The sequence below is a fragment of the Mesitornis unicolor genome, unplaced genomic scaffold (assembly GCF_000695765.1).
Source record: "Mesitornis unicolor isolate BGI_N332 unplaced genomic scaffold, ASM69576v1 scaffold36621, whole genome shotgun sequence".
Taxonomy (NCBI): domain Eukaryota; kingdom Metazoa; phylum Chordata; class Aves; order Mesitornithiformes; family Mesitornithidae; genus Mesitornis; species Mesitornis unicolor.
The window spans coordinates 28,511-42,850 of NW_010163742.1; the positions used below are offsets into that span (position 1 = coordinate 28,511).

The 14,340-nt window shown below is 38.5% G+C and overlaps 1 protein-coding gene across 1 annotated transcript in view; it reads right to left on the reverse strand.

Moving 5' to 3' along the window:
- Nucleotides 1-14,263, reverse strand: part of SUGT1 (SGT1, suppressor of G2 allele of SKP1 (S. cerevisiae)) — a 25,622-nt gene extending 11,359 nt beyond the window's left edge. The window contains exons 1-9 of the mRNA XM_010194083.1: nt 14,209-14,263; nt 10,540-10,662; nt 9,795-9,864; nt 9,391-9,461; nt 4,583-4,636; nt 3,596-3,612; nt 2,535-2,560; nt 1,834-1,930; nt 699-806 (exon numbers count right to left, since the gene is read on the reverse strand). Of these exons, the coding sequence (XP_010192385.1) occupies nt 699-806; nt 1,834-1,930; nt 2,535-2,560; nt 3,596-3,612; nt 4,583-4,636; nt 9,391-9,461; nt 9,795-9,864; nt 10,540-10,662; nt 14,209-14,263 (621 nt within the window). The remainder of the gene's footprint in view (nt 1-698; nt 807-1,833; nt 1,931-2,534; nt 2,561-3,595; nt 3,613-4,582; nt 4,637-9,390; nt 9,462-9,794; nt 9,865-10,539; nt 10,663-14,208) is intronic.
- Between the last annotated feature and the right edge of the window lie 77 nt (nt 14,264-14,340).

The window sequence follows — 14,340 nt, forward strand, 5'->3', positions numbered from 1 at the left end:
CCTGCTTCAGAGATTCAGGCTTGGCTCTACAGACAAAGCATTTGTCTGTCTGTGCGTTATACCAACAACATATGCTATGACAGGCCACAGTCAGTTTCTTATTTTTCTACACCTATAATACAGAAGACACATAATGCTGAGACGCAAGCATTGTCTCTCATGCCATGTCATTCTCAAGGGTCCTCAAGCAAGTACTATTTCCAGGAACAGCATGGAATACACACTCTTGAAAAGCCAGGAACAGTTAACCATGTGGTTAACCTATACCAGCAAGAAAAGGTCGTGAAAGGGTAAAGAATTATTTCTACACTGAAATCTTCAAAGTCTGACTAACTTCTCGGACACACAAAGAGAACAATGCTTCAGAAGACAATGCTGGCTCCTAAAAGTTTAGTAGAAAGGAATCCATACTTCCCTAATACCCAAATTTTAAGAGTGACGACCACAGTTCTCTTTGTACAGCAACAAGAACCCTCAACATAGCTGTCATTTGCACTTCAGTAAGCACCATCATAATAGTATTCCTGATATTTGCACAAGTTTAGAAAGCCTGCCACTGACTGAAAGGCACCTTGAAGAAAGAAAAAGCATTTCTATACGAAAAGCAAGGTATTATGACTGTTGCGGAGACAAGAGAACAGGAACATTTTCAATACCAGGAACAGTAAAAGAAGTAATTTACACTTTAAGAAGCTTACCTTTGTTGAAAGCACTTTAAATGTACTTTGCTCTGGCACTATAGAATGAAGAAGAACAAGCTTTAAGTTGTAGTCTTCACCTGATGGAAGTCTCACTGATGCATTCATCTGTTAACAGTTAAAAACATATCTCTGGTCATCTTTCGAGAGCAGTTTTCCATTTCCAAGTAAAGGATTGTCATTTAGCACCAAGACTGAATGATTAAATTAATGACCATTCACTAGGGGACTGAAAGCATCAGATTTCAGACACCACCATTGTATTCCTGCATTATTGAACAAGGCGTTTCTAAAGTACACTTAAAAAAAACCAAACGGATTTCAACTCTTAGCCAGTTAGTACCCAAAAAGTCCATTATCTTGTCAGCTTGATCTGCATTTTCGAGGGGCAGAATTATATGTTAAATGGAGTATGAACACATTAATAATGGAGCAAGAAAACAATCTGCAACTTCCCCTCTAGGACACCTGGCAAGCACTCACACAACGTTAACAATCTAAAAGAGACAGTAACGACCAGATACTCCTGGTAGATCACAAAGTATCAACTTAGTTGAGAATAAGAACCTAACTCTTTAACATTCTCAGCTAAATTAAACATGAATGTCATTGGTACCACACACAGGATTACAATGAAGATTTTACGGCACTTCCTTGAAATATCTACTTTGTTGCCATTAACAATTTTAGTGATACCAAAAGCAAGAAAAACCCACCCACCAACATTTATTCTTTTTCTGGAACTGTCCTAAAGAAAAATACTACTCATTCATAAATACTTTTAGAATACCTTGTCTCTGTCCATTCCTCCTCCAGACTCATGCATACTCAAACGTTTTAAGTTCAGATCCCTTCTTCCCCCACCCTTATAAACACGCAAGCAGTCCAAAACCAGATGTGTGCACACCACACTACCACTTGTGTATTCATCCTATGGACACTGCTGCAGCAATAGATCCCGGTTCACTTGGCTGGGCACACACACATACACACCATAACTGCACATAAAAAAAGCTCAGACAGAAGACCACCTGTACCATTTTTTTTCATGCTATTGCAGCAGATGATGTTCGCTGTTTTAATTACTGCATCTTAGGGAACCTATGGATGTGTATCAATAACCAGCACAAATCACCTCTTTCTCCGAGAACTGCAGACTGACATCATCCTTCTGTGCGTTCTTGATCATGATAGTCACAATTACTTGAGATTCTGTTTGGTACCAGTCATATCTAGGAAAAAAAAAAAGTGGAAAAACTGATCACAAAGAGATGCAGAAGTATACAAAAAGCTGGAACAGTACATTGTGTAGTTTAATGGTGGAGAGAAGACATACAAAATTAGATTTCTTCCCATTCCTCTAAAAATGCAGTTGCACAATTGACAAGATAAATAGCTAAAGAACAAAGAACCTTCTTAAAATCAAGCAGCATATCAAAATCAGGTCACCCTCTTAATCAAATTCAAAATCTTGTTTGCCTTCTATAAATTAAATGTCACTTTTATTTCAGGATCTTAAAAGTGTCTCAGAAGCATTACCTACACTAGGCACAATGGGGCAGTCTTGGAATTTAGCTCAGCATGACAATAGGAAACAGAAGCCAGAAAGCTTTATTGCATTCCCCGCTCTCCCAGTGAGGCATCATCTCCTGGGAGTACAATTCAGTCTGAACAAAAGTGATGACACTGAGAAACATTTCACTTAGACTGCCACGTTTTTAAAATTACCCAAAAAAATAATTTCTACAGTCGCTATCTTGCTTCTAGAATCACCAACTTAGAGAACAGTTATTGTCCATTATTTTAATTCTCACAGTAAAGCTAAAGTCAACTTACTTGATCTTTGGTGGCAGAGGTTGCTGCTGCTGTGTATTCTAGTTGAAGCATATTCCATTGGAAAGAAAGTGACATCAGTGTAAGTGAAAACATACCATGAAGTACTTTTCAAAGGCATAAATCATTTTCATACTGATTGCTTGCCTTTGATTTATGTATGAGCATTAATTTATGGCTAGAACTGTGAAGAGCTTCAGCTATTTATGCCAGATTAAGAAGTAAAAAGTTTCGATTTACATTAGATATATCCATCTGTAACTTGGAATATATTGGGTTTTTAAAATTTTATAAATAGCAGTAAGTTCAGCTCTAACTCATTTTCTTCCTGGATAAGAAGTGTACCTAGAAGACATACAGTGGCTATGTCGCTAATCTAAAAGTCATGAAGGAAGCCTGAAATAGATCTGAGAACTTAAAGTACAAATTTTAAACATAAAAACTTTTTAACCGTAAGGTTTGTCTTTATATACACCCACCATGTTATCTGTACACTTTCCTCCTCTACCATAATCTTAAAACGTAAAAAATGGAAGCAACTATGATAGTGGGAGCATAACACAATGCAAATTCCTTTTTTGTTTGTTTCAACAACAACAAAAAAATCAATTTCAACATTTCTTCTGAAGACTTCCAATAAAAAAAAAAAGGAAACAAAGTTGAACAAGTTACAGGGGAAGAAAGTTTGCACAAACCAACTGCAAGTTACTGGGAAAAAGTTACTTTCTAGCAGTCACAAGCAGGTTAGTATTGACAAGATGAGCTGGATAATTTGTAAATCAGGCCACAGACTGCAAGCCAGAAAGTTAAAATTCACTTCAATGAGTGCACAGTAATTGCCAGATTTGCGTATCATTCCTAAGAGTTTTCAGAGTTCAAATCTGGCAACCTTGGTCTCAAATAAAAGAACACGTGTTTAGAAGAAAAGTTAAATCCTTCAGAATTTCATGCAATAGAAAAGATTATTTTTAAAGTCTGAAAGCTGCAAGAAGCCGCTGAAGCCCAGAAGTACACTTTAGCTTGAAGAAATGGAAACAGTAAACACATTAAGGAAAACATCTTACCACTTCTGTCTGTGATGCTGCAGAAAGAAAAAAAGTTGCACTTTCAGAAAAAGACATTGAACTTATAAGACATGCACTTATTGTAGCTTTCTTCAGTTACTCCTGACATTCTGCATTTATTCTAGCCTCAACAGTAGAAGAGTTAATGGCAGTTTTACCTCTAGTATTTAAAGGAACAACTGTAATATAAAGCATGTTCTGATTAGCAGAAAGAGCAAACTTTTATCACAACGCAGAAATTTGTTCATTCCTACACAACACAAAAGGTTTCTCTATTTGGTTTTATTCAACAGGTTGAGGTGGACACGTTCTACTGTCCCATTTTCCAGTGTGCACCACCAAGAGGAGGGGAAGTCACAACAGGTGGAGGAAAAAACTACAGCAGTTACTCAGCTATATCTCACTGAAATCCACAGGCAGTGTAAGCCCTGCAAATGAGTTAACTGTCAGGGGTGTCAGCCTGTAGGAAGGTACAAAAGGAAACTATACTCACGCTCACTAACTATCACAGATAAGACAACACAGCAGCACTTAGAACCTAAGACTCTCTCCACATGAAATCAGGGAGTAAAACCCCCAAATTTCCACCTCTTTCTAACTTTATATTCAGCAAGACTTGAAAACTTATTTTAATGTTGTTTTTAGAAAGCAAGCTGACACTGTGCTCTCACAGTTAAAATTAGTTAGCAGTTGTGTATGAAAACAAGTTAAAACTAATTATGATTGTCTCAACTTTAAATAGGTACTCCCCCATCACAGATAATTATTATATCAAAAACCTAATATTAATATTCCTCTACATCTGAAGTATGGAAGCATTGAGGATGTATATTCTGAGAGAAAGAAGAGACGGGAAAAACTGACTTTAAAAAAATAAATTATTTTGTTCTAAATAAGAGGTAAGCTGTACACCTTTGAAAAGCATGACAGAGTTTCAAAGCACAGGGCATATCAAATCCCTTATCAAGTAAATGTGTTTTTTCTTACCATTTAGTGTTTCTTCACATCTTTTAATCCAAATAGTAAAGGTACCATCTACATCTAGAAGAGATCAAACACTAACATTAAAACTCTTCAAGCACTACACATATCGCATAAAGAAGAACTCATCACATTTGCCAACTTGAACAAGACCACCCCAAACTCACATCAATTTACTAAAAACAGTGTTATGTCCTACTATCTTCTTGTAATCTCTGCCATTCCAGTTAAGCTTTAATTATTTTTATACAACTCTCCTATTTAACTCTGTTATATTTAATTAACTTCAAATTAATTTGTAGGACACTAGATTTTGTCTGAACTGACCCAAATACGCTACTGCTCTCCAGCCTGTTCAACCGCTACATAGTTGTTTGCAAAGCAAGAAGTACAGCTTTACACATTTTTTCCATTACTCTTAAAATTATTTTTTCAAATGGTCACACACTTCCTCTCTAGAGAAATATCAGAGGAGACAGTCTGTTCTGAGGACAACCCCAAGTTGCACAAGTTTTCCCAAACACTAAGTATTTTCTCCTGGTGGTTTCACACAAACTTATAAACACTTCTGAAGTTTCGGGGATGTCAGAAATACAAACACGGCAATTTTGCCCTATGAATCAAAATCACTTAAAAGTTTAGCAAGACCTTGATATCCTAGGAAGCAAGCTCCACAAACAGAAATTAATTCACTGGAAAGTAGCAAATAGCTTAGAAAGCAGCAGTGTAACAACAGAGTAATCATCTTATTTCAACAAAATTCCCAGAAAAATCTTTCACAGTCAGGAAAGTAAAAAAGTGGCAACGTTACTGACCAACTACTAAAGATAGCAAAATTTTTTATCTTTTTACGACAGAGAGGATTCACACTGAGGGAGCTCACGCAGCCAACTATCCAGCAGGCAGCTTGGAAGAGGCTTGACAAAAGACCTCCCAGCAGACACACATGTAACACCAAATGTGACTCCACTGCAATTATGCAAAGTATCCACCCAACTCCTTCAAATATAAAATGTATATCAATTTTATGGTGCACCTTAGGTGTTAAAATTGCTATGCCACTCCTCAAGCCATTTCCTCTTTCTTTACCTCTGCCATCCCCACCAGTTATCTACATTTTAAGCTGAGTAACATTTATGTAATCTTTCTGTTGTTGCTACGAAAAGATAAAAATGCTAATAATAATATGGCTGTCTTGACATGACAATACAATCAGTCACTGACTGCTGCAGTCTTTTCTACATCCTAGCAAATCCTACAAAGGAGATACCTATTTTCAGATGGAATTAACCAAAATTAACTATCAGAGGGTTCTGTTGGGGTTTCCAAGGGCTGTCTTCAATTATTCACTTAAGATATTCAGGTGACTGACTGCAGACTGCCCTCAAAAGTACATGGCAAAAGGAAGCAGGACAAAGGTCCCATGATGCAGCAAAGTAAGTTCTGATTAGATAAGGAAAATCTATTACTAAGAGAGTGGTCAAACACTGGAGCAGGTCACCCAAAGAGGCTGTGGGATCTTCAGTCTTGGAGATACTTGGAAATCTACAGTAGAAGGACCCGAGCAAATACATGCAAGTTCAAAGTTAATACTGCTTTTGACCAAGGCATGGAATCAGATGAGCTCTGAAAAGACTTCCTAGTTTTGCAGCTGGGAACAAAGTTTATTAATCAAAAGTGAAATTACATGAAGTGGGTTCAGGAGTCTAAGCAAAGGGAACCTAAGTCAACTGTCCACTGACCCAGCCCCTGATTTTCAGCAGCAAGTGAGGAATTCTCTTTTTAACTACAGCCTATGACAAGATTGCTATGCAACACAAACTTTAAAAGAAAGTTCCACTGTCATTTTCCCTGTTTTTCTAGAAGATCCCTCTTGCCAACTACTGCCTGTTTCCCTGCATCCCAGAACTTTTTATGTAAGGCAACACTTTTTTTTGTGCTCTATAATTGCATTATCCTCCCAAAGAACTTACCAACAGCTTTTAATAACTTTCTAGTTCAGAAAACCTAACTTGGTCTTCACTTAATGAAAACCCAAGTCAGAGAATACAAGAATAGTACCTACTAAGGCATTTATTTAAAAAGCTGACACATTGCACCTTTACTAAATTCATTAGGCAAAACAAACCAAAGAACCAAAACAAAACACCAAGAAAATCAGAGTGTAATTGTCCTACATTCACATAACACACTGAAGAGTAACAGATCACACCGCTTCCTCAATCTAAGGCAAATTAATGAAGTCCAAAAATGCCCATACATCTAGTTTCATGGTTGAACAAAAGGAATCTTGCTTCCTAATGTTATTTCATAAAAAAAGAAACATCGCACATTCAACAATTCACCACGTCATGTCCTGTGGAGATTGCCCTGTAGGTGGAGAATGGAAAGCTTGCTGTGGTACCCTGGGCCTGTCAGTCCCACCAGTAATGAGCACAAGTAGAAAGCGCATCATTGTTAGCATTCCAGATTAAGGTTTTAAAAAGCCTTTACATCAGCAGGGAACGGCAACACATACCGCTGTACTTCTGTCCCCTCCTGTGGCAAAGAGACCAGCCCTGTCAGCAAAGAATTACCCACCACAGCAGCTCTCTCTAAGGTAGCAACAGCTCAAATATCCTCTCTTTATCATCTGCTTCACAGTATGTGGCAAATTTTCCCTCTGCACTTTGTTCATTTTGCACTTGCTGCACTTAACTGGAAGTTAATTGTTCTGCGCAAATGCTTATGCTCACAATTGTTTTCACCTGGGATCCATCAAACACTCCACAGAACTGCAAAGGCAAAATCTACTACAGACATAAACTTGCCAGCAAATTAGGTAATATGTGGAAGAGAATCAACTAAAAATCTGTATTTTCAGAACAGTCTTCAGGAGACTCCTCACATCACAGCAGGTTACAGAATTCTGTGATGAGATAGGGGAAGCACAGCGGATGCTATCTTCAGGTGAGAGCGTAATCAGGAAGGACTGGGAAGCTTCAAAAACACTTCAACTAGGTAAGCAGGAAAACAATGGCAAATTAAATTCAAACAGGTAGAAGTCAAGCAATTCAACACAGGAAAAGGTTGTGCTGTATTCCAGGGGTCCTGAATTAGCTAAGAGGGTCCTGGTATCCACTGACTTATCTAAAAAGATATCTGCAGCTCTGTGTGTTGTTGTACACCACAACCCAAGTAGGATGCGAGGTTAAACAGAATGAAAAAGAAGTGATGCTCTGGCCCAAAGAGATAGTGTATAATCTGTATTTTGAACAACTCCAACCAAACTAGAAAGGCCAACAAAATCCATGCACGTGAAAAGCCTCAAATTCATAGTGGTTGCTTGGGGTTGGGCAAGAATATAAAAAAAAATATAGATGAAAACATTCTAATAACTTCAGAAGTGATTAGTCAGATGTATGAAAAGTTAGCTATCAAGTAAGGAAAGCTACAGAAACCACTGGAAGGAATCACTTCCTTTCACAGGAAGATACTAGAGAACTTGGCTTGACTGCAGACATAGTTGTCTTTCTAGTGTACAAACTAGTGGAGACTACCTAGTTATCCAAACTACCAAAACTGGAAGAACTTCAGGAATTTTTTGCTATTTTAACTCCTATTCCAGAGCAGACTAAGCTAACAACTAACAACTGCTGCAATTCCACCACAACCCCCTTCCACCTCCACCATCACTGCCCCAACACTGCTCTGCTGCTTCACTTCCGCTGACTTCAGAACTCAGACCCTTCATTACTCCATTTCACCACATTAATCCAGGGGAAAAATACCTTTAAAATAGTATTTTTCTGCAGATTTAATTACATTGAAAGAAGTGACTAAATAAGCTCAAAAGTAGGAAGGAGCACAATCACTTGGCAGCAAGAACATAAATTACCTTATGCTCCCATGAAACTACAGTTTTAGATCAGAGGAGCAGGTCGCTTATTTGGGGGAGGCAAAGTAATTACATTTTTGCTAAACTTTCAGGCCCCAGCCACTGTTACAGATAAGACAACATACTACAAAGATCTGAGATCATGATGATGCTTATCAGATTAGTGCGCTTTGCTCTGGGTAACCTTTCAAGGTGCTTTCCTTACCATCTTCTTCTGCTGTTGGGAAGGGACAGAATGGGGTGAATGATTCAAAACGGGGGACAGGAGGGAAGAGAAAGAAATAACAACCATCTTGCAATTGCTTTGTTGTATGCTTCCCTGTGTCCCCTACCTAAGCTTTCTGTATTGATCTACTCCTTTCCTCCTTCCAGAAGAAAGTCAGATTTTAAAAAAACACCTCTAATTCTCCACAAACTAAAACATGTGAGAGATCCAGCTGGGAGGCCAGCACTTTAAGGAAAGAGAGAGATAATAACGATGTTTCTGTAATTACACGATACTTAATGTGAGGTAAAAATCCATTTTGTCAGGCTGAACACTCATCAAGGCGCAAGTTCTTTCTAAAGACCAGTCTATCAAATGATTTAACAACAAAGAAATTCCAGCCACATATAAGGAGTCTGTTCTGTTCAGAAACTTTTCTACCACACATTGCCACCATTTATTCGTAAGCAGGGAAATACCTACCATTTTATAAAGAGAATAGTCATATACCACTTGCTAATTACTTTGATACACATTTTTAAGCAGTTTTACTCCTTAATGCAGTAATTGCACAAGCCTTCCCAAAACCCAGACATCTCAGATCGGGCACCTAATTCATTAGCCTTCTAAAGAAAATAAAGTCTTGGTCTTTACTTTAAGCTAATACATTAGAAAAAGTTTTTTTCTGATTAGCAATGGAGTACTATGCATGCAAGAAATTTTAATACTTACTGTCCAACCTCTGTCCCTCTCTGAAAGACTCTAAAGCAGATGCATAATGTTTCATATGATATTCACCTAACCTGACAAGAACAACACAAGGAAACAGTAGTTACTTTTCAAAGTGATCAACATTCTTAAGATCACAACATCCTTGGTTTACACACTATATTGGTTAAAATTACACATGCAAGAATTTAAATGTTCCAAGAGGTGTGTTTTTGAAAAGGCCAGGATATTAAAATAATCACCCCAAACTAAATTGCTGCTTATAACCACAGCTTTATTATGGATGGGTTATAAGCAGTATGGTATTACATTCATTCATTCACAGTGTTGCAAAAAGCTTGCACAGAGCCATAATCCAAATACTAATATTGCCCTACAGACGCTCATAATATTCCCAAAGCACATACCCTTTTCTAAGATGCGCTACAGCATTACTGGGGTTGAGTTCTAGGGACTTCTTTGCATCTGCAACTGCATCTGTTGGAAATCAGTTTAAAGGTGAGGAACATAATATGTTATCAAAAGCAGTTTGTGAGTCTTTTTGTAGTGAAAATGTTGTACGGTGTACTGTGTTACTTTCTTGTGTTGCACACAAATCACACTGTTTGAACTAAATCTAGCCACAGCTGCTCTGGATGAACTCTTCATTCAGCTGCAGAGCTTAATGTAAGATGAAGCATGACTTAGTCAAATCCTCTACTTTGATCTAAAGTGTGAATCTGTTTGTTTGGGTTTTACTGGAAAGAATAAATAGACCAAATCATAAGTTACTCAGTCATTTTCCAAGGCATTATTCAATTATCCCATTCTCATCATGACAGGATTCAGTCTTTAAGGATGGAAGATGCTTACAACATAAACCTTAAAATCTGCCCAATAAGTCTACTTTAAAAGAAGAAAGCTGCCGAGATAATACTACGCTAAAATCAAACGGAAAGCTGGGACTGCAGAGTACCTAATTCATTGTACGTTTCACAGAAACAAAACAAAGAAAACTATAACATTATGCCCTAACTATCAACTCTGTATATTAAGTTACAGATAACATTTTGTGTTATTACTACATTTGGCTACAGATTGAAGGCATCTTCTGTAAAGAATGTGTCATAATACGCTTGTAAGAGGATTCTCAGTGTTGTCTGAATATGTTACCAGCATATTTCTGCAGAAGAATATGAGCATAAGCTCGTTGACAATAACATTCGGCATCATCTGGATTCTTCTCCAAAGCTGCTGTCAGTTCCTGTAAAGACAGAGAAAACCATGAAATGGCACCTTGGAAGTCCCCATAAAAACACAGTGCCAAACTCCGTCAAATAGAAGACATTTTGGAAGAAAATGCCCTTATTGCCATGACTGTTTACTTGTTTCTCAGTTCGCATCCACAACTCTTAAGCATCAGATCTTGAAGTGCAAGGCACCTGCCAATTATATCAAATTTAAGAAGCCTGTTTCTTACTGAGAAGGAAACGGGACTTTCAAGTGCCTTAAACATGAAGTCTAACGCACAGGTGATCCCCTATATTCCAAAGACATTCCTACAGTTCTCAGCATTTTTGTACACAGGTCTGCTGGATTTGAGGAAGCACTGCAGTATCAGAATCAGCACGCAGTATGTCAAAACACTTGTGTGGAGATAATGTGCTCCAAGCATTGTAACACTTGATGAAATACCCCATTACACGATATTATTTAGCACAGGAAATTGTTTCAATTTACACTGAGCACAAAAGCAAGAGAGTAAGAGATTTATGCAGCACAGGGCTACAGCAAATACTGCTGCACAATGGAAATGAGCATAAAGTAGTCCCCTGTTAGGGGAACCATTGGGTATACAGGTTAAAATAATACTATTATGCTCACTATGAGAAATGTTTGACTTGTGCACAACAGAATAAAATCACAATGATTCAGTGCACACACCTGGAAAGAGCACCTCCAATTCTCCCCTTATCAGTGAGGGAAGATTTGAAGACAGGAGGTCTTCCAAAGCCACTACAGTACTTCACTAAGTACAGTAACTCTGTTTGCTAAGTTGACTGGACCCCTTCTCAGAATTTAGCAAGTATGAGGATGACTAAGATACAGGCTTCAGATCTGCATGAATATTAGCAGAGTACAGCTGCCAAAACAGTGTCTCACCAAGCCAGAGAAAAACAGCAGAAGAACCTGCCTTAGCCCTGTTTCACAGTTGTCACATAAAATACACCAACTCGGAGTTAAGTGGCCGCAACAGCTTCTTTTAGCAGTAGCATTAGTTCTTATCAGCATAAGATATAAATAGGTGTAGCACACATTTCTAAAACCTTTGGTGTCTCTAAAGAAAGTGGCAGGTAGCAGACAGTTGTACCGACCAACACTTGACCAAATTACACAGATGTCCTCTTGAGATTTAAAGCCATGAAGAAGCCATTACTGCAGAAATATTCATGGGTACATGTATTCCACGTGGGACAGACATGAGGTAACACATATATTAAAATAGATGCATATTAAGCTGAGAGGTGAAGTACAGCTTTTGATCCTCAAAACTAAGTAAGGTCTGACTCTGACACTGAACATCACAGGCACTTCACAAGCAGAGTCACTCCTGTGACCAATCACCTCCCACTCCAAACATTATTTCCTGCGATTTACGCCCATGACAGAAGCATGGATTAGAAACAGCACAAAACTCATGAATGGATTCCGCTACAGAACTAGCCCTCACCCCAGGAAAGCAAAAAAGAAGCCCAAACCTCAGCATCTTGGACAGCATGAAACTCATCTCTTCACTGGCTTTCTGTCAGTAAGTTGTCACATTGCATTCGGACACACACAAAAAGAAGTTACTCCTGTAACACAACTATTCAAGAAGATGGCCAAGTAATACTCAGCAACTCCAGGAACTCCAGATTGTGGACACCAGCAACAGCTGTTTACAACAAGCTTAGACCTAGTCCTCACAACCAACCAAGTGTGTGCTTTCTACACATTTTTACTCTTAGGGCCCTTACCAAGCAACTAAGTAACAAATCTCTTTCTAAATACATTGGCACCCTTCAAGTCCCTCCACCCTTATGATAAGAGTTTTTACAAATTAAAGGTTCTTTGGGTCTCCTAAATCACTTGTGACTGAATTTAAGGGGGCCACCACCCTTGTTTCTCATTTGGCAAAACACATCACCAAAACAAAGTCAATGAATGTTTGTTTTAACATACAGTTTTGATTCTCTCCTAAATCACCACCACTCATATTGCAGAGCATTTTATAAATGAAAAGCAAATTAAAAAATCCTTATTCCACACATTCAACTATTTTTTTTCAATTTAAAATGACAAGAAAGAGTCATTAAAGAGCACACAACTTTATCATTCAGACAGTACTTAAAGATGGATGACAATCTTTGAGTTGTGTCAGATCCAGGAGCAGAACACCAACGCACGCTATCTAAGAGTTCAAGGAAACAAACGTCCTGAGGACACAGTGCAGAAATGCCACAACAACTGGACACAAGTCAGATCAGCTGTGGAAGCATTACACAGCACCATTTATATAGTATTGTGTCCCAAATAAGGCATACTAAGTATGTGAGCTAAAGGACCACACCTAGGATCAGGCAGACGTGGTATACTACCTGCAGATCCAAGCTTCTAAGTCAGCAAAACACCACGCTGAACTATGGGACTCATCAGTTCAGAGATTATCAAGCAGAACCTCTCTACTCAATTCAGTACTCTTAAAAAAGGCTACACAACTGACACCAGTATTACGGCATCAGATAATAAATAATACCTACATAATGTGTTTCATGTTGTTCTGAAGCATTGAATGTACGAAGAACTGAAATATAAACTAGAAAAGCAAAGCAACTATGTTAATACAGAAAAAACCCAAATGCATATTGTGATAATATTTTTTAATACTTCCAAAGACCTTTTGATGTTGAGGTTCTTTTGGTTTGTTTGTTAGTGGCTTTTTTCCCCACAATGGAAAACTTATTCCAAGTTGCTTTTTAGATGTCATTTATCTTCTGAAAACCTTACAAGCTACAGCCTAAACCCCAAAAAACTGCAAGATTTAGCTTCACCATTTTCTTTATGGTAAGATAATTCAGTATCATCTCATGCTTCTGCCACCTACTCTATTCAAGCAGAACTAACCATTTGCATCCTTTCCCCTTCCAAGTATGTTAGACAGAAATACTCATCCTCCCTGCAGTTGTCTTCTTGTTAACGCTCTGTTTTACATAAAAATAAACTTTGAAAGCATATTAATACATGTCAATGGGTAAAAATCACAGAATCATGTATCAGGCCAGATTTGAAGAGACTTCAAAAGATCATCTCGTCCAACTTTTTGTGGAAAAGGCCCAGATGAGATTATCTAGCACCCTGTCCAGTCGTATCTTGAAAACCTCCAGTGATGACGACCCTGCCATGTCCATTGGGAAACTGTTTCAGTGAATGATCATTATCACTGTAAAAAAAATCTTATTTCTTATGTCAAGATGAAATGAAAATCAGTTCTGGTCCCCACAAAACACAGAAAAGGGAAAAAATAGATCAGGGCAGAATAAAAACTAATAAAGATTTGAATGGATTTCTGCAATAAGCCTGGGCCTTCTTAAACTGCAAATCACAACTTGGTTGGTTTGGGGTTGTTTTTTCTTTCTTCCTCACAAGGCAGGTAGCACAAGTATTCTGACAGAGCTGCACTGAGCTCCTCCAGAGAGACCTCACACGGGAAGGGTTTCCGCGGGAAACTCCGCAAACACACACACACACACTCCCGCGCTCGCAGGAAGGGCAACCCCACGACGCTTCAGCTGTTCCCCTCACCCCGAAAAGCGGCACGGCACCCTCCGAGCCCCGGCTCCCTCCAGCGCCCCGACATCGACGGCTCAGCAAGACCGGCAACCTTCAAACACTCAATGGGCAAGGCCGCCCCACAGCCTCCGCCCCGACCCTCAC